General features: G+C 41.5%; 1 protein-coding gene across 2 annotated transcripts in view; it reads left to right on the top strand.

The window, feature by feature from the left end:
* Window positions 1-24,316, top strand: part of LOC133503582 (phosphatidylinositol 4,5-bisphosphate 3-kinase catalytic subunit alpha isoform-like) — a 55,158-nt gene that overhangs the window by 12,435 nt on the left and 18,407 nt on the right. For both annotated transcript variants that reach the window (XM_061825309.1, XM_061825310.1), the window contains exons 9-19: window positions 3,743-3,952; window positions 6,639-6,733; window positions 7,008-7,163; window positions 10,735-10,980; window positions 11,210-11,295; window positions 14,710-14,815; window positions 16,902-17,054; window positions 17,258-17,392; window positions 22,615-22,739; window positions 23,204-23,285; window positions 23,720-23,884. In XM_061825309.1, coding sequence (XP_061681293.1) covers window positions 3,743-3,952; window positions 6,639-6,733; window positions 7,008-7,163; window positions 10,735-10,980; window positions 11,210-11,295; window positions 14,710-14,815; window positions 16,902-17,054; window positions 17,258-17,392; window positions 22,615-22,739; window positions 23,204-23,285; window positions 23,720-23,884 — 1,559 coding nt within the window. The remainder of the gene's footprint in view (window positions 1-3,742; window positions 3,953-6,638; window positions 6,734-7,007; window positions 7,164-10,734; window positions 10,981-11,209; window positions 11,296-14,709; window positions 14,816-16,901; window positions 17,055-17,257; window positions 17,393-22,614; window positions 22,740-23,203; window positions 23,286-23,719; window positions 23,885-24,316) is intronic.

Here is a 24,316-nt window from a genome sequence, read left to right on the forward strand (position 1 = left end):
TCGCCACAGCGTGTCATCTTTTGCCATCTTAGCCTATCTCCTGCATCTTCCTCTCTAACCCCAACTGCCCTCATGTCTTCCCTCACCACATCCATAAACCCTCTCTTTGGTCTTCCTCTCGCTCTTTTGCCTGGGAGCTCCATCCTCAGCATCCTTCTACCAATATACTCACTCTCTCGCCTCTGAACATGTCCAAACCATCGAAGTCTGCTCTCTCGAATCTTGTCTCCAAAACATCCAGCTTTGGCTGTCCCTCTAATGAGCTCATTTCTAATCCTATCCAACCTGGTCACTCCGAGCGAGAACCTCAACATCTTCATTTCTGCCACCTCCAGTTCAGATTCCTGTTGTTTCTTCAGTGCCACTGTCTCTAATCCGTACATCATGGCCGGCCTCACCACTGTTTTGTAAACTTTGCCCTTCATCCTAGCAGACACTCTTCTGTCACATAACACACCAGACACCTTTCGCCAGCTGTTCCAACCTGCTTGGACCCGTTTCTTCACTTCCTGACCACACTCTCCATTGCTCTGTATTGTTGACCCCAAGTATTTGAAGTCATCCACCCTCGCTATCTCTTCTCCCTGTAGCATCACTCTTCCCCCTCTACTTTTCTCATTCACGCACATATATTCTGTTTTACTTCGGCTAATCTTCATTCCTCTCCTTTCCAGTGCATGTCTCCATCTTTCCAATTGTTCCTCTGCATGCTCCCTGCTTTCACTGCATATGACAATATCATCTGCGAACATCATGGTCCAAGGGGATTCCAGTCTAACCTCATCTGTCAGCCTATCCATTACCACTGCAAACAGGAAGGGGCTCAGAGCTGATCCCTGATGCAGTCCCACCTCCACCTTAAATCCTCTGTCAAACCTAAGGCACACCTCACCATTGTTCTGCTGCCATCATACATGTCCTGTACTATTTTAACATACTTCTCTGCCACACCAGACTTACGCATGCAGTACCACAGTTCCTCTCTTGGTACTCTGTCATAGGCTTTCTCTAGATCCACAAAGACACAATGTAGCTCCTTCTGACCTTCTCTGTACTTTTCCACGAGCATCCTCAAGGCAAATAATGCATCTGTGGTACTCTTTCTAGGCATGAAACCATACTGTTGCTCGCAGATACTTACTTCTGACCTGAGTCTAGCCTCCACTACTCTTTCCCATAACTTCATTGTGTGGCTCATCAACTTTATTCCTCTATAGTTCCCACAGCTCTGAACATCCCCTTTGTTCTTAAAAATGGGAACTAGAACACTTTTCCTCCATTCTTCAGGCATCTTTTCGCCCGCTAGTATTCTGTTGAATAAGTTGGTCAAAAACTCCACAGCCATCTCTCCAAATTGCTTCCATACCTCTACCGGTATGTCATCAGGACCAACTGCCTTCCCATTTTTCATCCTTTGTAATGCCTTTCTGACTTCCCCCTTAGTAATCATTTCCACTTCCTGGTCCTTCACTCTTGCCTCTTCAACTCTTCCTTCTCTCTCATTTTCTTCATTCATCAACTTCTCAAAGTATTCTTTCCATCTATTTAGCACACTACCGGCACCAGTCAACACATTCCATCTCTATCCTTAATCAGCCTAACCTGCTGCACATCCTTCCCATCTCTATCCCTCTGTCTGGCCAACCTGTAGAGATCCTTTTCTCCTTCTTTCGTGTCCAACCTGGTGTACATGTCTTCATATGCCTCTTGTTTAGCCTTTGCCACCTCTACCTTTGCCCTACGTCGCATCTCGATGTACTCCTTTCGCCTCTCCTCAGTCCTCTCAGTATCCCACTTCTTCTTCGCTAATCTCTTTCCTTGTATGACTCCCTGTATTATGGGGTTCCACCACCAAGTCTCCTTCTCCCCTTTCCTACCAGATGACACACCAAGTACTCTCCTGCCTGTCTCTCTGATCATCTTGGCTGTCGTCGTCCAGTCTTCCAGGAGCTTCGGTTGTCCATCGAGAGCCTGTCTCACCTCTTTCCGGAAGGCCGCACAACATTCTTCTTTCTCAGCTTCCACCACCTGGTTCTCTGCTCTACCTTTGTCTTCTTAATCTTCCTACCCACCACCAGAATCATCCTACATACTACCATCCTATGCTGTCGAGCTACACTCTCCCCTACCACTACTTTACAGTCAGTAACCTCCTTCAGATTACATCGTCTGCACAAAATATAATCTACCTGCATGGTTCTACCGCCGCTCTTGTAGGTCACTATATGTTCCTCCCTCTTTTGGAAATAAGTGTTCACTACAGCCATCTCCATCCTTTTTGCAAAGTCCACCACCATCTGCCCTTCAAAGTTCCTTTCCTGGATGCCGTACTTACCCATCACTTCTTCATCGCCCCTGTTTCCTTTACCAATATGTCCGTTACAATCTCCACCAATCACAACTCTCTCGCTGTCTGGGATGCTCAGAACTACTTCATCTAGTTCCTTCCAGAATTTCTCTTTCAACTCTAGGTCACATCCTACCTGTGGTGCATAGCCGCTAACCACATTATACATAACACCCTCAATTTCAAATTTTAGTCTCATCACTCGATCTGATACTCTTTTCACCTCCAAGACATTCTTAGCCAGCTCTTCCTTTAAAATAACCCCTACTCCATTTCTCTTCCCATCTACTCCGTGGTAGAATAATTTAAACCCTGCTCCCAAACTTCTAGCCTTACTACCTTTCCACCTGCTCTCTTGGATGCACAGAATATCAACCTTTCTCCTAATCATCATGTCAACCAACTCCTGAGCTTTTCCTGTCATAGTCCCAACATTCAAAGTCCCTACACTCAGTTGTAGGCTCTGTGCATTCCTCTTTTTCTTCTGACGCTGGATCCAGTTTCCTCCTCTTCTTTGTCTTCGACCCACAGTAGCTGAATTTCCACCGACGCCCTGCAGGTTAGCAGTGCCGGGGGCGGGCGTTGTTAACCCGGGCCACGACCGATCCGGTATGGGATTCTTTAGATGAACGCTCATATTTGTTTGGCACAGTTTTTACGCCGGATGCCCTTCCTGACGCAACCCTCTGCATTTATCCGGGCTTGGGACCGGCCTACAGATTGCACTGGTTTGTGCCCCCATAGGGCTGCATTCATTAATGCAAAGAGTAAGGAGGAGAAATGCATGTTCAGGATAGTCCATCCGTCCGTCCGTCCGTCCATCCATCTATCCATTTCCTTAGCCGCTTATCCTCACAAGGGTCGCGGGTGTGCTGGAGCCTATCTCAGCTGTCAACTGGCAGGAGGCAGGGTACACCCTGAACTGGTTGCCAGCCAATCACAGGGCACATCGAGACAAACAGCTGCACTCACAATCACACCTAGGGGCAATTTAGAGTGTCCAATTAATGTTGCATGCTTTTGGGATGTGGGAGGATACTGGAGTGCCCGGAGAAAACCCACACAGGCAGGGGGAGAACATGCAAACTCCACACAGGCAGGCCTGCGATTGAACCCGGGACCTCAGAACTGTGAGGCCAACGGTTTCCAGCTGATCCACTGTGGCGCCCGTCCATCGGTCCATTACCCTAATTTCAAATAAATCAGGCTTTATAATTGCAAAATAGTCCTTTGAACGGCATCTGCATTACTTCAATTGTGAAATAAAGTCCCATGATGATGCATTGGTATTAATAATATAATAAAGTTGTACATGTGGGTTACTAGAATTGGGAAATGGAATTAAATTATTTAAGGTTAAAATGCCTCAGCACAAACTTTTTCTTTTTGTGGCAGGTTTTGCTATCGGGATGCCAGTGTGTGAGTTTGACCTGGTCAAGGACCCCGAGGTTCAGGACTTCAGGAGAAACATTCTGAATGTATGTAAAGACTCTGTTGAACTGAGAGATGCTAGCGGTCCCCACAGCAGAGCCCTCTATGTTTATCCACCCAACATAGAATCCACACAAGAACTCCCAAAACACATTTACAGCAAGTTGGACAAAGGTAGGCACCTGATCATTTTACTTCCATTATTTGAGATAATGAATAATTGAAGTACAATAGGAAGTAATATATGAGCTTTTATAGCTTTCATTTTGAAACAACAGTTATAAATCAAGCGCTCAGTGAATTGATAATGGTTTGCTACTTGGCATTTGTGGTATTTGAAAAGTACAGCAAGAAGGGGTTCAACTCAAATCGATCGTCTGCAGCATCAACTCAATCATTCAGGATGTTGAAAAGTACAGTAAGTAAGCCCGCACCTATAGTACTCTTGGTGGGCAAAACACTAGTCTTTACACAATCAGGATTTTTGGGGCCGATCACCGGGTTTAAAAAAAAAAAACAATAACCGATCACCGATCCAATCACAAGATGGAGCAATGAGTCTATTTAATTCACCTGTTCATTTACTGTACATACTTGTGTATATAATTGTTAAAAAATATACATTTACAATAAATACTTTATATTTGTTCATCTATTCATACCAGTGAGGTATTGTAACAGACAAATTAATTCTATTACAAGGTAGTAAGCACATCTAGCAATTAATGTGCTCTGAGCCCTTGGCCATTCGTTCATTTGTATCCCTCATTGTGGCCAACCCATACATGGAGAACACAAAAAGGAACTGTTTTCGCTCCAAGTAATTGATACATTGGGTACAGAATGTATTCAGACCACCTTAAAATTTGTCACCGTTATACAGAAGCCATTTTCTAAATTCATTTGTTCATTTCCCCCCCTCATCAATGTACACACAGCACCCCTCCCCTTATTGACCAGAAAAAAACACAATTGTTGACATTTTTGTTTTTTTCTTCGAAAGGAAAACTGAAATTTCATACACCCATAAGTATTCAGACCCTTTGCTGTGACATATATTTAATCGTCCATTTCTTCCGATCATCCTTGACGGTTATATAGCTTTATTGGAGTCCATATATGTTTGATCATACTAATTGGACTTGTTTAGGAAAGCCACACACCTGTCTCAACACAGCTAACAATGCATTTCAGGGTAAATGAGAATCATAAGGTCAAATTAACTGCTTGAATAGCTCAGAGACAGCATTGTGCCAAGGAACAGATCTAGCCAAGGTTACACAAAAATTATGTTGCACTCAAAGTTCTTAAGACCATAATGTGCGTCCATAACCATGAACCTCCTTAAATGGAAGACTTTTGGAACGACCGGAACCCTTACTAGAGCTGCCCATTGGCCTAACTGAACAATTGGGGGAGAAGAGCCTTAGTGACAGAGGTAATGAAGAATCCAAAGATCACTGAGGCTGATTTCCAGAGATGCAGTCGGGAGATGAGACCAAGTTCGAGAAAGTCAACCATCACTGCAGTCCTCCACAAGTCAGGATTTTATGGGAGAGTGGCTGAACGGAAGCCTCTTCTCAGTGCAGGACATATGAAAGTCCGCATGGGGTTTGCTAAAAAAACACCTGCAGGACTCCAAGATGGTGAAAAATAAGATCCTCTGCTCTGATGAGACAGAGAGAGAACTTTTTGACCTTAAATCTAAGCAGTATCTGTGGAGAAAATGAGGCATTGTTCATCACCTGTTCAATAAAGTCCCAATAGTGGAGCATGGTGGTGGAAACAATAAGCCATGGGGGTGTTTTTCAGCTGCAGGGACAGGACGACTGGTCACGATCAAAGAAACATAAATGTGGCCAAGTACAGGTATATCCTGGACAAAAACCTCCAGAATGCTCAGGACCGCAGACTGGGCCAAACAGCTGACCTTCCAACAAGACAGTGACGCTTAGCACGCAACTAAAATAACGGAGTGGGTTCAGAACAACTCCGTTATTGTTAAAAATGGCCCAGCCAGGTCCATGACTTAAACTCAACTAAGCATCTCTGACCTGGACCTGGAAATCAATGTCCACCAATGTTTACTATCCAACCTGACAGAACTGGGGAGGATGTATAAGGAAGAATAGCAGAGGATCCCATAATCCAGGCATGAAAAACATCTACAGGTTTTATCTCAAAAAGGGGCTTCTACTAAATTCCTGAGAAAAGGGTTCAAATACTTATGTAATAATTAAGTTTTTCTTTTTTAATGAATCTGCAAACATTTCCAGAATTTGTGCTTTTTTTTCAGTCAATATGGGGTGCTGTTTGTACATTTTATGAGGATTTTTTTTTTTCATTAAATCAAATGATTTTAGTCCGAAGATAGCTGGAATATTCTTCAGAACTCCTGTGACCCTTGTGAGGATAAATGGCTCAGATAATGCATGGATAACAATGAGGGAAATATTTAAGGGGTCTGAATATTTTATGTACTCACTGCACATCCAGCTCTTCCGGGGGAATCAGGAGGCGTTTTCAGGGCAGCCGAGAGACATTGTCTCTCCAGCATGTCCTGGAGGTCTCTTTCCGTTGGGATGTGCCCGGAACGCCTCACCAGGGAGGCATCTGGGAGGCCTTTAAATTAGATGCCCCAGCCACCTCATCAGAGGACCAAGCTTCTCACCCTTTCTCTAAAGGAGAGTCCTAACATATTAATAAAAACTACTCTCTTCTTGTACACAGATTAAAAACATTTCTACTCATTTATTAGTGAATGAAACCCCGTATTCTTGCTTGACGAAAAACATTGATTTATTGATCCAACAGATTTCTTCAACTGTGCGAACTTTGAACTGTCTCCTATCCATTTTAGGTCAAATTATTGTTGTAATTTGGGTGATTGTTTCTCCAAATAATGACAAACAAAAGTATACATTGAAGATCAACCACGATTGTGTGCCTGAGCAGGTCAGTGAATATCTCCTTACACGTACACACACGTGCACACTCGTATTCACACTGAATAAACCTTACTTAAATGAATGAATGAATGAATGAATTTGTGAGAGCCTTTCTGTACACCACATTATTGTATCTGAATAATCTCCCGAGATATACATATGAAAGCATATGTAGTTGCTGAACATAAATGGATCTGGTTTGCTGTTCAAACATGTATCTTGTCATAAAGGCTGTTTTACCAAACCAATAGTTCAGACTTTTTCTCATTTGTTGATTGCAGGTGATTGCAGAGGCCATTCGTAAGAAAACACGCAGTATGCTGCTCTCCCCTGAGCAATTAAAGATGTGCGTTCAGGAATATCAGGGTAAATACATCCTCAAAGTTTGTGGCTGTGATGAGTACCTGCTGGAAAAGTACCCAATCAGCCAGTATAAGGTAAATGACGGGAGCATAACTTTTATGTATAGCATCTTAACTCATAATAGCAGTGTTGGGAAGTTGCCCAATTACAAGTATTGGTGTTACTAGTTTAACTCTGAGGTTGGAAGTATCGAAGTACTTGAATTTTTTTTTTTTTTTCTAGGGTATTTGCATTTGTATGTCAAGAGTATTTTTCTGGTGACGTTTTACTTTTACTTCTTACCATTTCTTGAACAAATCTTTTCCTTTCTACTCTTTACATTTAAAAAAAAAAATAGCTCGTTACTTTTAAAACATTCAAAATTTAGAGATGACACAACGTAAAAAGCAGGATGTCCAAAACTGAAAGTAAGCGAGCCAAGCGGATCGTAGACTTGACTCTCTACTTTTAGCCATGTGCCCAATGCTGACGCTGAGCCAGTGAGGTGAAGTTTGGGTACGTTCCATTTTGCTCAAATAGTGGGGTCAAAGTGTCCGTTAATTCCATGTTTGGGGAAGCCAAAATAACAAGGATGGTTGTACGATTGCTGACTTGTACAATCACAGCAAGGGAAGTCCAAACTGGAAATAACCCTTTAGAGTGAATATATTTTGGTCTTTTTTTAAAAAGTGCTTACAATGAGTGAACCATGTTAGTTTCGTAAAAAACTATCTTGTTAAAGTCTGTCTGTCTGGCAGCAAATTATGTCACTTTTTAGTGTAAGTTCCAATAACTTTTGGCCAAAACAAAACCATAACGCCGCACAAATCCAGCTTTTCTTTTCATTTTTTTTCTAACAATATAATTTTACTTTTACTTTATTTGAATAGAGCAAATACATGCTCATCCTTTCATTTAAACCTACCTGTTTACTTTGTTTGTTTTGATCATCATTGACCCCAGAGAAAGCACATCAATCATCTGGAGAGAGAGAAAATTCTCACTAAGAGGATTTTATTATTAGGCTGAAAAATGTCCATTTACTTTTTACTTAAGTACGTTTATAACAGTGTACTTTTACTAGTTGTTTTTTGCACCACTATCAGCTCTTATACTTAAGTACTGAATACTAGTACTTTCAAAATCACCGTTTTTTAACATTTCTCAATATTGTTTATGACGTTATTGTTTTCACCATCAAATATACTTTGTAGTGGAGCTAATTTAATGATCACATAACGCAGTGGCATCTACGTACGGGGTCATGATTTTTGGAGCTTATCACCGAGTTAAAAAAAAACAACAGTAACAAAATAATAACTGATCACTGATCCAATCACAAGATGGAGCAATGAGTCTATTTAAAAGACCTGTTCATTTACTAGAAAGAGAGGTCATGAACATGACGTCACAGTTTGCATGGCGCCATATTGCCTGTCAAACCTAGCTGCTCTGCACTGCGGGAGCCGTTGAACCAGAGCAGATTTTTCAAATTGCCCGAGACCTGTTGTGCTTTTGGTTGTCACAACAGATGAGACAGATATTCAAAGAGATCATTCTATGGAATACCAGCTGAAAAGACCAGGAAATATCAATGGATTTCAGCAATTAAACATAATGTATGGTGCCCAACCAAATACACATGTCTGTGTAGCGATTGCATCATTTTAGGTGGGAATTATTTTTCATCTCAAATTACAAAGTATTTATAATGCCAAGTTGACTCATTTGAGAGACAACAGATGAGGCAGAGATTCAAAAAGATCATTCTATGGAATACCAGCTGAAAAGACCAGGAAATATCAATGGATATCAGCAATTAAACATAATGTATGGTGCCCAACCAAATACACACGCCTGTGTAGCGATTGCTTCATTTCAGGTGGGAATTATTTTTCATCTCAAATTACGAAGTATTTATAATGCCAAGTTGACTCATTTGAGAACAATGCATATTTTTTAAAAAAGAAAATAAACCATCTGTCACAGCAGAGAGGTTAACGTGTGGCCGCAATCGCTTCCGTGTACGTTCCGTGGAGACGACTCATAGTTAATGAATGAGAGTTTGTGCAAAACCAGGGCTCATTTATTTAAATATTGGTATTTGTATTGAATACTAGCTGAAAAGATTGGATTCCGGCAAAGGTTAACGTGTGGCCGAATACGCTTCCGCGTTCACGAGCCGTCAACCCGTTGTCTTTTTTTTGTTTCAATCATAGTTAATGAATGCGAGTTTGTGTAAAACCAAAGGTCATTCAATTAAATCTTGGTATTTGTATTGAATATCAGCTGAAAAGATCGATGGATTTTGGCAAAGGTTAACCTGTGGCCGAATACGCTTCCGTGTTCACGAGATGTCTGCCCCGTCAATATGTGGGATTTATTTCTGATTGAGAACAAATCCAGCAACTAAGTACCGATATTTGCATGTGTCCAGACTTTTATACGCTTTCAAACTTTTCTGTGTAAATCTTGACAACTTACTCACTAGATACATGTGTATTTTCAGTTATCCAAGACACGCGGAAGCAAATTAACAGTCCAATTTCTTATTGAGAAAAAACATCGACTTTCGGCATTAAATATGGGTCCTGTATGGCAAGTGTCTCTCATTTTTCCACGTACCTTCATTTATTATCATCTACCATTATGTTTCACGGCATCAGACAAAACTCTGTATGTCGTGCTGTAAGACGTATTTTCGTTTCGTCTCAATAGAATTAACTTTCTACAATGGTTTGTTTGACCGGCAATATGGCGAGTCACATTAAAACTAAAATTATCACACTACAGCAAACAGAATAGCATCCATTTATCCATTTTATGAGCTGCTTATCCTCACGATTCTGACGGGAGTGCTGGAGCCTATTCCAGCTGTAATCGGGCAGGAGGCAAGTTACACCCTGAACTAGTTGCCAGCCAATCGAAGGGCAGATGGAGACAGACAACAGTCGCACTCGCACTCACACCTGGGGCAATGTAGACTCTCCAATTAATGCATGTCTTTGTGATATGGGAGGAAATCGGCGTGCCTGGAGAAAACCCATGCAGGCATAGGTTATTGGTATATATATTTTATATATTGATTGATATGGAATCGGATCGCAACCTAAAGAATCTAAATCCAATTTTGCAGGTAGCAATGGATTTTTATAATGCCCAGCCAAAATGTATCAATTCACAAAAAAGCAGAACTTGATTTTAATAAAGATGTCGCTGCATTCACAATATTCAATAGATAAAATTACAATGACATAATTTAGTTGGACCATGAGACAACAAAAACTGGATAATTGGGGACAAATTAGTTCTTGAAGTAGTTTTATCATTTTCTTAATTCTTTTTTTTTTTACTTTGGTTGCTGCATTTCTCTGTTTGGGACCAGCCTCAGTGTAGCAAAGCACCGTTTAAAGGAGATTTAGTTTAATACACTTTCCATGTACTTTGTTGAATGGAAAATTGATTGCTTGTGATAAAGTTGTAGAATTGTCATAAATGAGATAGTATGTTCTGAAGAAGGTTTTCAGATGTTTTCTCAGGGCTTGGGGGAAAGTACTGAAAAGCAGTAAAACCTGTTACGTAAAAGCTTCCAAAAGTTCCCTTTTCTTCTGGAAGCCTGTTGTACTGTGTGTATTTTATATATGAACCCTGTCTCTTTCCCAATAGTACATTCGTAGTTGTATCATGCTGAGCAGGATGCCTAACTTGATGCTCATGGCGAAGGACAGCCTCTACACCCAGTTGCCTACTGATAACTTTGTCATGCCATCATACTCCCGCCGCATCTCCACTGCATCGTCGTATATGAATGGCGAGGCAGCTGCCAAGTCACTATGGACCATCAATGGAACGCTGCAAATACGGATCCTCTGTGCTACCTATGTTAACGTCAATATAAGGGACATAGACAAGGTGGGAATAGCCATATTTCATGGGACAAATATATATACACTTTTTGATACTGTACTTTCTTTTTAAGTTTTGAACTTACTTTCTTTAGAAAAAAGTGTGTATATGCAACAATAGTTGAACTCATGATGGAGGTTATTGTTAATGAATGCATACCAGTAAACTGTGCTACATCAACATTATGACTGATGTATTTTTTCTTTTTTTTTCTCATATTGTTCAATTCTTGTAGATTTATGTAAGAACGGGTATTTACCACGGAGGAGAGCAGATGTGTGACAATGTGAATACACAGAGAGTGCCCTGCTCGAACCCCAGGTAACATTTCTACCAGCTTTGCTTTTAGTCACATTATAGTCCTTGTTGGAGCGTTTACTACATTTACTCTGCTGGTGTAATAAAACAATCTAAGGGAGAAGGAGAAATACAGTAAATAAAAAAGATAACATTATTTGATTGTAGTCTTTCTTTAAATACATACCTATCAGAAATAAAATCAGATGACATTTTGTTCTTGGAGAAGACTCCTAATGTTTAATCCAGCCCTACAGGGGCACAAGCCAGTGGTATCTGTAGGCCGGTCCCAACCCCGGATAAATGCAGAGCGTTGCATCCGGAAGGACATCCTGCTTAAAACTTTGTCAAACAAATATGAACGTTCAGCAAAAGAATCCCATACCGGATCGGTCGTGGCCCGGCTTAACAATGTCCGCCTGTTAGGTCCAAAGCACGGACTTCTCACTCAATGTGGCTCCGGCACCAGGATAAAATGATTGAGACAGAGGCAGAGTTATTTTTTACCAAACTGCAGTTTGGGGAGAACTCGGGGAAGAAGAACATATTCTTCAGCCCGCACGTAAGACTCTCTCCGAGCCCCTCCAAAGCCACACATTTTATTGAGCTTCACACATAGGGTGGGGGAGAGGAGGTTTCACAAGACAAGTAAGGTTGTTTTGCAGAGACAGTTAATCTTCTCAAGGCCGGGTGTCCTCTGATTAGACACAGTTCTTCCTGTTACAAAAACCCACAAGAATGCAGCTATCATAAATTTGCAGTCACCTCGAGCTCTTAAACTTCCCATAGACAAACAGCACACACACGCATCCCTGCACAGCAACAGAGTCATTAAAAGAGATTTATGACACATGAGGTGATACATTTCACAGGCCTCTGTGAAATGTGTAAGCTTATCTTACACCGCCCCCGACACTGTTAACCCACAGGGTGTTTTATACGTATAATGTGATTTGCAGCTATGTCCCACTGCTAGGATGTGACCTTGAGTTGAAAGAGAACTTCTGGAAGAAACTTGATGAAGTAGTTCTGAGCATTCCAGACACAGAGAGAGTTGTGATTGGTGCAGATTGTAATGGACATCTTGGTGAAGGAAACAGGGGCGATGAAGAAGTGATGTGTAAGAACGGTGTCCAGGAAAGGAATTTGAGGGACAAATTATAGTGGACTTTGCAAATGGGCTGGAAAGGACAGTAGTGAACATTTCTTTTCCAGAAGAGGCAGGAACATAGGGTGACCTACAAGAGCAGAGGTGGAAGCACACAGATGGATTATATTTTGTGCAGATGATGTAATCTAAAGGAGGTTACTGACTGTAAAGTCACGGTAGGGGAGAGTGTAGCTCGACAACATAGAATGGTGGTGTGTAGAATGACTCTGGTGGTGGGGAGGAAGATTAAGAAGACAAAGGTAGAGCAGAGAACCATGTGGTGGAAGCTGAGAAAGCAAGAATGTTGTGCGGCCTTTCGGAAAGATGTGAGACAGGCTCTCGATGGACAGAAGGAGATCCCGGAAGACTGGACTACGACAGCCAAGGTGATCAGAGGGACAGACAGGAGAGTACTTGGTGTGTCTGCTTGTACGAAAGGGGAGAAGGAGACTTGGCAGTGGAACCTCAAAATGCAGGATACAAAGAAAGAGGTTAGCAAAGAAGAAGTGGGACACTAAGAGGACTGAGGAGAGGCGAAAGGAATAAGTTGAGATGCGATGTAGGGAAAAGGTTGCGGTGGCAAAGGTTAAACGAGGCATATGATGACATGCACACCAGGTTGGACGTGAAAGAAGGACAAAGGATCCCTCTACAGGTTGGTCACTCAGAGGGATACAGATGGGAAGGATATTTTCTAAAGTTGATGAACTAAGAAAATTAGAGAAGGAAGAGTTGAAGAGGCCAGTGGGATGGACCAGGAAGTGGCAATGATTAGTAAAAGGAAAGTTAGAAAAGCACTAAAGAGGATAAAAAACTGGAAAGACAGTTGGTCCTGATGACATACATGTGGCGGTATGGAAGCAATTATGAGCGGTGGCTGTGGAGTTTTTGACCAACTTATTCAAAAGAATACTAGTGGAAGAGAAGATGCCTGAAGAATGGAGGAAATGTGCTAGTTTGCATTTTTAAGAACAAAGGTGATTTGGAGTGCTGTGGGAACCATAAAGGAATAAAGTTGATGAGCCATACAATAAAGTTATGGTAAAGACTGTGGACTGTAGACTTAGGATAGACGTCAGTATCTGTGGGAAACAGTAGGGTTGCCTAGAGAGAGTAACCTAGATGCAGTATTTGCCTTGAGGATGGTATAGGAAATGTACAGAGAAGGTCTGAAGGGGCTATATTTTGTTTTTGTGGATCTAGAGAAAGCCCATGAGAGAGTACCAAAAGAGGAACTGTGGTACTGCATGCACAAGTCTGGTGGTGACGGAGAAATATGTTAGAATCGTACAGGACGTGTATGAGGGCAGCAGAACAATGGTGAGGTGTCCCGTAGGTGAGACGGAAGAACTTAAAGTGGAGATGGGACTGCATCTGACATCAGCTCTGATCCCCTTCCTGTTTGCTGTGGTCATAGATAGGCTGACAAATAAGGTTAGACTGCAATCCCCTCTGACCATGATGTTCCCAGATTATATTGTGATCTGCAGTGAAAGCAGGGAGCAGGAACAATTAGAAAGATGGAGGCATGTACTGGAAAGGAGAGAAGATTAGCTAAAGTAAAACAGAAAATATGTGTGTGAATGAGATTGGTGAAGGGGGAAGAGTAAGGCTCCAAGAATAAGAGATAGCGAGGGTGGATGACTTCAAATACTTAGGGGTCAACAATCCAGAGCAATGGTTTATAAAACACTGGTGAGGCCAGCCATGATGTACGGATTCGAGACGGTGGCACTGAAGAGACTACAGGAAGCAGAGCTGGAGGTGGGAGAAATGAAGATGTTGAGGTTCTCTCTAGGAGTGAGCCGGTTGGATAGGATTAGAAATGGTTTTATTACAGGGACAGCCAAAATTAGATGTTTTGGAGACAAGGTTCGAGAGAGCAGACTTCGATGTTTTGGACATCTCCAGAGACGAGAGAGCGAGTATATTGCAAAAAGGGTGCTGAGGATGGAGGCGCCAGGCAAAAGAGCAAGAGGAAGACCAAAGAGAAGATTGATGGATGTTGTGAGGGAAGACATGAGGGCAGTTGGTGTTGGAGAGGAAGATTCAGAAGATGGGTTTACATGGAAAAAGATGACGCACTGTGGCGATCCCTAATGGGACAAGCCGAAAGGAAAAGAAGAAGCGTCCCAATTTCATATTGTTTAAAAGTCTCTCTCTTTCTCACCAAAGTACCGTGTAGTTTCATTGTAAAACCTTCTACGTGATCCTCATGTTTTCCTTTCTAGATTCACTATTAGGTCATTGTGCTGTTTCACAAATATGCTCTCATTTTTTCTATACAGGTGGAGTGAATGGTTGACTTATGACATGTACATTCCAGATATCCCGCGAGCTGCCAGACTTTGCCTTTCCATTTGCTCAGTCAAAGGCAGAAAGGGAGCAAAAGAGGTACATTAGAAAGCAATACGAGATTGCAACATGCCACTGTAGCTACCGTTTGAAATTCATGTGATGAGTTTTGATGTTCTCTCTAGGAGTGAGCAGGTTGGATAGAATTAGAAACGAGCTCATTAGACAGACAGACAAAGTTAGAGAGAGCAGACTTTTATGGTTTGGACACATCCAGAGTGGAGAGAGTGAGTATATTGGTAGAAGGGTGATGAGGATGGAACTGCCAGCCAAAAGAGTCGGAGTAAGACCAAAGAGAAGGTTGATGGATGTCTTTGGTTCTACTTAATGGCTAATCTCGGCGTGTGGTAGCAGAATATGTCATCAGAAATTATCAACAAAAGGGGTGTTCTTTTAGGACAGTACACTATTTGTAGCATGAATATCGGTCTTAAATTGATCACTTATTTGTTATGTGTCAAGCAAGAACCATCATCCATTTCCTACTACTTGTTAAATTTACAGTCGATACTAATCCAATATTTTTTAACAATAGCGTAAATGATTAAATTGTGTAAAATTTTGAGTGTCTGCATTAAATCAAACTTTTGTTTTGCAGACCTCTGATTTATGTTCTCTCTCTCTCTCTCTCTCTTCTCTCTTTCTCTCTCTCTCTCTCTATCTCTCTCTCTCTCTTCTCTCTTTCTCTCTCTCTCTTCTCTCTTTCTCTCTTTCTCTCTCTTTCTCTCTCTTTCTCTCTCTTTCTCTCTCTTTCTCTCTCTTTCTCTCTCTTTCTCTCTCTCTCTCTCTCTCTCTCTCTCTCTCTCTCTGGAAAAGAGTTGAAACACTAGTGGGGACAAGTGCGTGTGCGTGCACGCCAGACATTGATATTGTAAACAAACACCAAGGGTTGGTCCTTTCCCCTGTGGTGCTCTGCCAGGTTCAGGTTAGGTTTGCGGATGTTCTTTCATGAACCACCTGAATTAAAGATGAACACCTCTGTACAGCAGCCTTTTTGTACAAGCATTTACTTTAAATAGACAACAATTTAAGTGGCTGCCAACAAGAAATGCTGTCTACCTCCCCAGCCGTTTATCACTTGCCTCCATCACTGACCTTCAATGAAGACTCACTTTGTAGATCACAATGTTATCTTAAACCTTCCTTTGGTGTCAGTAGAAGTGCTAGTAAAACAAGATTCTTTAAGTATGCCTGAAGATGAAATTAAAACACTATATCCATCCATTTATTATCTGAGCTGCTTATCCTTAAAAGGGGCAGTAGTGGGGTGGGCCCTATCCAAACTATCTGTGGGAAGGAGGCGGGGTACACCTAAATTGGTTGCTAGTCAAACGCAGGGCACATATGAATAACCAATCATTAGCACTCACAATCACACCTTTGGGCAATTTAGATTCTCCAATTTATGCATATTTTTGGGATGTGGGAGGAAATTGGATGCCCAGAGAAAGCCCATGGAGGCACAGAGAGAACATTGAAACTCCACAAAGGCGTGGCCAGGAATTGAACCTCAGAACTCACCCATCTAAGCAATCGCTCCACTGTATATAGGACATAGAAAAAGAATGAACTTTTTTCACTCAGAAAGAAAACATTTTGATGTTCACTCTTGTACTGGGTTTGCTAAGATTCCAACTTTAATGTTTTTCACTGAGCATTATAAATTGACAACAATTTAAGACAGTTAATTTAACCTTTTGTGTAATTGTATCTTTAATGGTGAACGAGTATGGGAATACACATATGTGCTGACTACTACAGTTGACACTTTTTTTAAATAAATGTTTATGTCAAAAAACAGGTTCATTAATTCTTTAAAATGCCAAGACAAGTAATTTCACCTTACAATAATTCCATGGGACTCTAGTATTTTTCAAAACCCATTGATTTATAACTTGTGAAAACAGACCCATGGCAAAGCTGAACAATCCTAAATTAGAATCCGCAACAAATCTCCACAGATACACAACTCCAGCGTGTGTGTTTATTTTGGTATTGTGATTGTTTTTTTTTTTTTTTTTAAGATGAGAAGCTACGCAATGGTTTAAAATGCATAGTCTCACCATGTACATCCTGATTCATTTGGTACTTCCTCTTACTCATTTCCTGCCCCTTTTTCTTTAAGGAACACTGTCCTCTGGCTTGGGGTAATGTCAACTTGTTTGACTACACCCACACTCTGGTGGCAAACAAGATGGCGCTGAACCTCTGGCCTGTTCCTCATGGCCTAGAAGATCTTCTCAACCCTATAGGTGTTACAGGCTCCAACCCCAATAAGGTTAACATCAGCTTCTCAAATACCATAACACAGAATAGACAATTCTGTTGAGTTGAGCTGTCAAAATGCATTTATTGCCTCAGTAGAATTCAGTGTTAGGTCTCTGAGTAGAAGCTCCACAAACAGCCAATACCAAGTTAGCTAAATATTGCACCTCTTTTCACGGATTGGGCTGATATTCACAGTGTGACTCCATTGTACAGGAAACGCCATGCCTGGAGCTGGAATTTGACCACTTTAGTAGTCCAGTCAAATACCCAGATATGAATGCTGTGGAGGAGCATGCTAACTGGTTCATCTCAAGAGAGCTGGGATTTAACTACAACCTCTCTGGACAGGTATCACCCTTTGCCGATTCATGGTTCACCAAGGTTTTTTTTTTTTTTTGTTTTCCATATTTTCACTTATTTTCACAATAGTAAACGTCTTAAATTCTCTTCTAAATAGACGATGCGCCACAGTAGACATGACGCCTGACAATGTGGTAGACCTTATGTGCACACTGAGTTCCAATATGTACAAATGTTGTTGTGTGACTTGTCCAACAAAAGTACACTTAAGCACACTGGTTTCACTGTTAGCATGCATGCCAGCAAGTATTTTAGCGTGTATGTAAGCAGTCCCTGTGATTTGACTGGCGCGTACTCACTCTCACTCGCAAATCTCCATTAGGGTACGAAAAATCACCCATGTAAAATTTGTTACGAATAGAAATACATAGATGTTGAAAAATGTCGCTTATTTTGTGTAGTCTTGACCAATGTTCCCTCTAAGCCGCGCAACTGGGCACTTGCGCACTTGTCCCACACTCAGCGTACATGAATTTTATATCTTTATATCTGCGTGCATGACTGACCACACCCGTACATTTTTCAAATGTGTCAGCTACCAAATGATGGTGATCACAAGGCAGTGATGAACGATTGCATTTCACATCTCGAAGCAGAAGCCCTCCCTGTGTAGGCATGAAGAGTCCTGCAAAGCATACAGGGAGGAGGTAACTAGCATTTAAAGTGCATGTTTTGTCTCCTTTATTTCGTGAGTCATTCTTTTGTTTTATTATTTGGTAGTTATGCTATTCAGTTTGCTGTGGTGTGATAATTTTAGTTTTGATGTGACAACTGGAGTGTGGCCAACATCATCAGTAGTGACCTGCCTACACAAGCAGCATGTGGGGCAATGTAAGCTTCTTCTGGTTACAGATGTGAAATGCAATTGTTCCTCACTGCCTCGTGAGGGCCATCATATTGTAGCTTACATACATGCAGAAATATGTGCTGGCATGCATGCTGACAGTTTAACCAGTGTGTATTAATACTACATTCATTATTCATGGATTTTCGTCGTTCGCTTGGGTAAAAGAAATAATGCAGCCCTATGGGGGCACAAACCAGTGGAATCTGTAGGCTGGTCCCAAGCCCGGATAAATGCAGAGGGTTGTGTCAGGAAGGGCATCCGGCGTAAAAACTGTGCCAAACAAATATGAGCGTTCATCTAAAGAATCCCATACCGGATCGGTTGTGGCCCGGGTTAACAACGCCTGCCCCCGGCACTTCTAACCTGCAGGGCATCGGTGGAAATTCAGCTACTGTGGGTCGAAGACAAAGAAGAGGAGGAAACCGGATCCATCGTGAGAAGAAAAAGAGGAATACACAGAGCCTACAACTGAGTGTAGGGACTTTGAATGTTGGGACTATGACAGGAAAAGCTCAGGAGTTGGTTGACATGATGATTCGGAGAAAGGTTGATATTGCATCCAAGAGAGCAGGTGGAAAGGTAGTAAGGCTAGAAGTTTAGGAGCAGGGTTTAAATTATTCTACCACGGAGTAGATGGGAAGAGAAATGGAGTAGGAATGATTTTAAAGGAAGAGCTGGCGAATGTCTTGGAGGTGAAAAGAGTATCAGATCGCGTGATGAGACTAAAATTTGAAATTGAGGGTGTTATGTATAATGTGGTTAGTGGCTATGCCGCACAGGTAGGATGTGACCTAGAATTGAAAGAGAAATTCTGGAAGGAACTAGATGAAGAAGTTCTGAGCATCCCAGACAGCGAGAGAGTTGTGATTGGTGCAGATTGTAATGGACATATTGGTAAAGGAAACAGGGGCGATGAAGTAATGGGTAAGTACGGCATCCAGGAAATGAACTTTGATGGGCAGATGATGGTGGTGGACTTTGCAAAAAGGATGGAGATGGCTGTAGTGAACACGTATTTCCAGAAGAGGGAGGACCATATAGTGACCTACAAGAGCGAAGGTAGAAGCACACAGGTGGATTATATTTTGTGCAGACGATGTAATCTGAAGGAGATTACTGACTGTAAAGTAGTGGTAGGGGAGAGTGTAGCTCGACAGCATAGGATGGTGGTGTGTAGGATGACTCTGGTGGTGGGTAGGAAGATTAAGAAGACAAAGGTAGAGCAGAGAACCATGTGGTGGAAGCTGAGAAAGGAAGAATGTTGTGCGGCCCTTCGGAAAGAGGTCAGACAGGCTCTCGATGGACAGCAGAAGTTCCCGGAAGCCTGGACTATGACAGCCAAGTTAATCAGAGAGACAGGCAGGAGAGTACTTGGTGTGTCTTCTGGTAGGAAAGGGGAGAAGGACACTTGGTGGTGGAACCCCAAAATACAGGTAGTCGTACAAGGAAAGAGATTAGCGAAGAAGAAGTGGGACACTGAGAGGACTGAGGAGAGGCCAAAGGAGTACATCGAGATGCGACGTAGAGCAAAGGTAGAGGTGGCAAAGGCTAAACAAGAGGCATATGAAGACATGTACGCCAGGTTGGACACGAAAGAAGGAGAAAAGGATCTCTACAGGTTGGCTAGACAGAGGGATAGATATGGGAAGGATGTGCAGCAGGTTAGGGTGATTAAAGATCGAGATGAAAATGTGTTGACTGGTGCCAGTTGTGTGCTAAATAGATGGAAAAAATACTTTGAGAAATTGATGAAAGAAGAAAATAAGAGAGAAGGAAGGTACTGCATGCATAAGTCTGGTGTGGCAGAGAAGTATGTTAAAATAGTACAGGACATGTATGATGGCAGCAGAACAATAGTGAGGTGTGCCTTAGGTGTGACAGATGAATTTAAGATGGAGGTGGGACTGCATCAGGGATCAGCTCTGAGCCCCTTCCTGTTTGCAGTGGTAATGGATAGGCTGACAGATGAGGTTAGACTGGAATCCCCTTGTACCATGATGTTCGCAAATGATATTGTGATATGCAGTTAAAGCAGGGAGCATGCAGAGGAACAATTAGAAAGATGGAGACATGCACTGGAAAGGAAAGGAATGAAGAAATGGCCGAACTAAAACAATATATGTGCGTGAATGAAGAAAGTGGAGGGGGAAGAGTGAGGCTACAGGGAGAAGAGATAGCGAGGGTGGAGGACTTCAAATATTTAGGGTCAACAATCCAGAGCAATGGTGAGTGTGGTCAGGAAGTGAAGAAACTGGTCCAAGTAGGTTGGAACAGCTGGTGGAAGGTGTCTCGTGTGTTATGTGACAGAAGAGTCTCTGCTAGGACAAAGGGCAAAGTTTACAAAACAGTGGTGAGGCCGGCCATGATGTACGGATTAGAGACGGTAGCACTGAAGAAACAACAGGAAGCAGAACTGGAGGTACCAGAAATGAAGATGTTGAGGTTCTCGCTATGAGTGAACAGGTTGGATAGGATTAGAAATGAGCTCAGGGACAGCCAAAGTTGGATGTTTTGGAGACAAGATTCAAGAGAGCAGACTTCGATGGTTTGGACATGTTCAGAGGCGAGAGAGTGAGTATATTGGTGGAAGGGTGCTGAGGATGGAGCTGCCAGGCAAAAGAGCGAGAGGAAGACCAAAGAGATTTATGGATGTGGTGAAGGAAGACATGAGGGCAGTTGGGGTTAGAGAGGAAGATGCAGGAGATAGGCTAAGATGGAAAAAGATGACACGCTGTGGCGACCCCTAACGGGACAAGCCGAAAGGAGAAGAATAAGAAGCTTGGGTAAAAGGAATGTAACCCCCACGAATAATGGGGGGACACTGTACTAACTAAAACCAAGTTGGGGCATAATCATCTCCAGGTGCTTGGTGTTTTCACTTGATGTAATTCATGACTGTTACTCATCAAACAATGTATTGAAAATGTTAGTGGCAATTCTCAAGTGCAACTGATACCACATTTACACGGCTAAGATGAGAAGGGCACATTCTGTTATTGGTTTGTGATATAAGCATGTAGTTCATTGCATTTGCTGAGTACATGCCTACACAAGTATGGATCTGTGATATGGCAGAGACAACAGTGAGTACAAATAAGCACTTCTTTTGCTTCTAGTTAGAGGTGCTGTGCTTTTTTTTTTTTTTTGGGGGGGGGGGGGGGGGATGTCAATTGCAATTTACCGGTCCACTAAACTAGGTATTTTTTCTGTCCTATCCATTGTATTATAAAAGTGGGACTCAGTGGGATACTATTCACTTCACTTTGGTTGTAAAGTATCTTAATTATAATTTTCATTATTATGTTATCGCACTGAATGATAGACATGAGGTAGTTGCTTTGAATTCTAATTTAGGTAAAAGTGGCCATCGGGTATCTTTATCCAGGTCTCTCAGGTACTGGGTGACACAAAGAAGGGACAAAACACAGTTTTATTTATTTATGATAAAGGATTAAGGAAGAGTATTAAATTATACCTTTATGTGTAATTTGAGTTGTTTGAGAAGCTTTCCTAAGAGGTCCTTATGCATCACAACTAGGGTTTCCTTAGAAATTGAGTGATTCTGATTCCAGTTCCTTAGTTCAATTCTGGTTCCAAATGATTCTTGATTAAGATTCTTTTGTGGCATGAGGTTAAAAAACAAAATTCCATGGTTTAAACAATGGGTGTAGAAATTAAAATTTCAATTCCATTAAAATTGGGACGTTGTGTTAAACAAATTAAACCAACACAATGTTTTACAAATCATCGACCTATATTTATTGAATACACTACAAAGATAATATATTTCACTCACTCAGTTAACTGGAACTTGACTTGACTGAAGTTCCCCTCATTGTTGGCTGAAGCTCAGAGCACATCAGACACTACATATTGTAAAAGGTGCCCTTGCAGAATATCATCTTATTCCAAGTGTTGCACTGAGGCATCTGGTCACCCATGTTTACAAATTAACACATTTTTGTCGGGCACCATTGTGCACAGCAACGTCAACCTGTGTATTTTTCTTTGTTGCTTTACGTCACTTTGTTGATTTTAACCACTTATTCACTTGGAACCGAATTTTTTAAATTTGAAGTTTTCAGAGAAAACCAGAACATTGGTCCCAGGTCCAATCGATTCTCGATGCCCAACCCTAATCACTACTGCAGGTAGTCCAGGCTTCTTTTGTTTTGCACAGTGATGACACGGCTGAATGCCTGCATTTCCCTCGAGTAAGTGTACTCTACTGTGCAATAAAACTCGGGGCAGTGATTGAAATCTAGCTTTGTATCCTTGTATTCCTCATCTGACATGGGAATATTATATAAGAATTATATCAATAACAACAGTGTATATGTATCTTATTGCTGTTGTGTTTCAGAGCAATCGTGTGGCGAGAGATCATGCCCTGACAGAGAGTGACATAGATCAGTTGGGACAGCTCAGTAACAGAGACCCTCTCTCAGAAATCACTGAACAGGAGAAAGACTTCCTGTGGAGACATAGGTAGTTGGCTCGATAACTTATAGATATTAATGACTACTAATAAATTCAGAAGTCTAAAGTCACACTTTAATTATGATATAATGAAGCTGTATGAGCCAGCCAGTGTGAAGTTTGCAGGTTCTCCCTGTGCCTGTGTGGGTTTTCTCCAGGCTGTCTGCTTTCCTCTGACATCCCAAAAATATGAATTCATTAAAGACTCTAAACATATATAAGAATGAATTCTTGTTTGTATTTACCCTGAGATTGGCAGGCGACCAGTTAAGGGTCGCTTCTTGAAGATAGCTGTTTCTAGTACTCCCACAACCCTAGTGAGGATAAGAAGAACAGTAGACGAATGAATGCATGAATGGAGCTGTGTACATTCCTGTACAAAATGTTTCTTTTAGCTTTTTAATCACAAATACAGTATTTAACATAAGCTTGTTTTACATAAACCTTGTTGATACATGCCTTCCCTTTACCAGGCACTATTGCATGAATTTCCCAGAGATCCTTCCCAAGATCCTTCTTGCTGTCAAATGGAACTCCAGAGATGAAGTAGCCCAGGTATTGTCATTATTATTCATGATACATCTTGCCAATATTTTAGAGGGTAGTTTTGATGTATCTACTGACAAATGCAAAGCATTATTTATTTTATTTTTTTTACTCTGAACTGTTAGACAGAAACCTGTCAAAATTTGGTAACATTCCTATTTTTTTTTCCTAAACTCTATACTATTGATCAGTCCCCATTTTTATTTTCACAAAATACTGACTAATCTAAAATATTGAAAATGGCTGCCTCTCTTTTACAATACAATGTTAATGGCTCAATAAACATTTTTTGGGGTTTCCTGAAAAGTGGTTGTTTTGGAGATACAAGGATTCTGCGTAACGTCAAGGATATGTAATTTAAGTACAATACATTTTCTTCTCAAATACATTTGTTGTCACTTCACAACAAACTCAATGTTTTTGTCTTTTTTGGTGTGCCCTAGATGTACTGCCTATTGAAGGAATGGCCATCTATCCGTCCAGAACAGGCCATGGAATTGTTGGACTGCAACTACCCGGACCCCATGGTTAGACACTTTGCTGTACGCTGCCTTGATAAATACCTGACTGATGACAAACTGTCTCAGTATCTCATCCAACTTGTACAGGTATGTGTTCTGTCTCTCTCAAGGGTTTGCAAACGTTTTGACTCCAGTGACCCATCATCAAATGCTAATTAAACATTACTACCTTCCCTACCCTAAATACCATAGGAATTTTATAATTGCCTATTTCCAAGTAAAAACTCATAAGGATGGCAAGTTTTTTTTTTTTAGAGAGTAAAAGTAAATTATCAGAATAAAATTGTATTTTTTCAAGAACAAATGTAAGCTCTACAACAGGGGTGGCCAACCTGCAGGTCTTGAGCTGCATGTGGCTCTTTGTCTCCTTTTATGCAGCTCTCGTGAAGCCACAAAAGCATATTGAAGCTCTGTTTATGTAGTGCACGTGCGCGCGCGCTTTGCTAGAGTTCATTGTGGTAGTTGCGAGAGCGCTTGCATTTATTACAGCTTTTACAGGTTTTGTGACAACAAGCTCAG

This window comes from Syngnathoides biaculeatus, chromosome 7 (genome assembly GCF_019802595.1).
Source record: "Syngnathoides biaculeatus isolate LvHL_M chromosome 7, ASM1980259v1, whole genome shotgun sequence".
Classification (NCBI taxonomy): domain Eukaryota; kingdom Metazoa; phylum Chordata; class Actinopteri; order Syngnathiformes; family Syngnathidae; genus Syngnathoides; species Syngnathoides biaculeatus.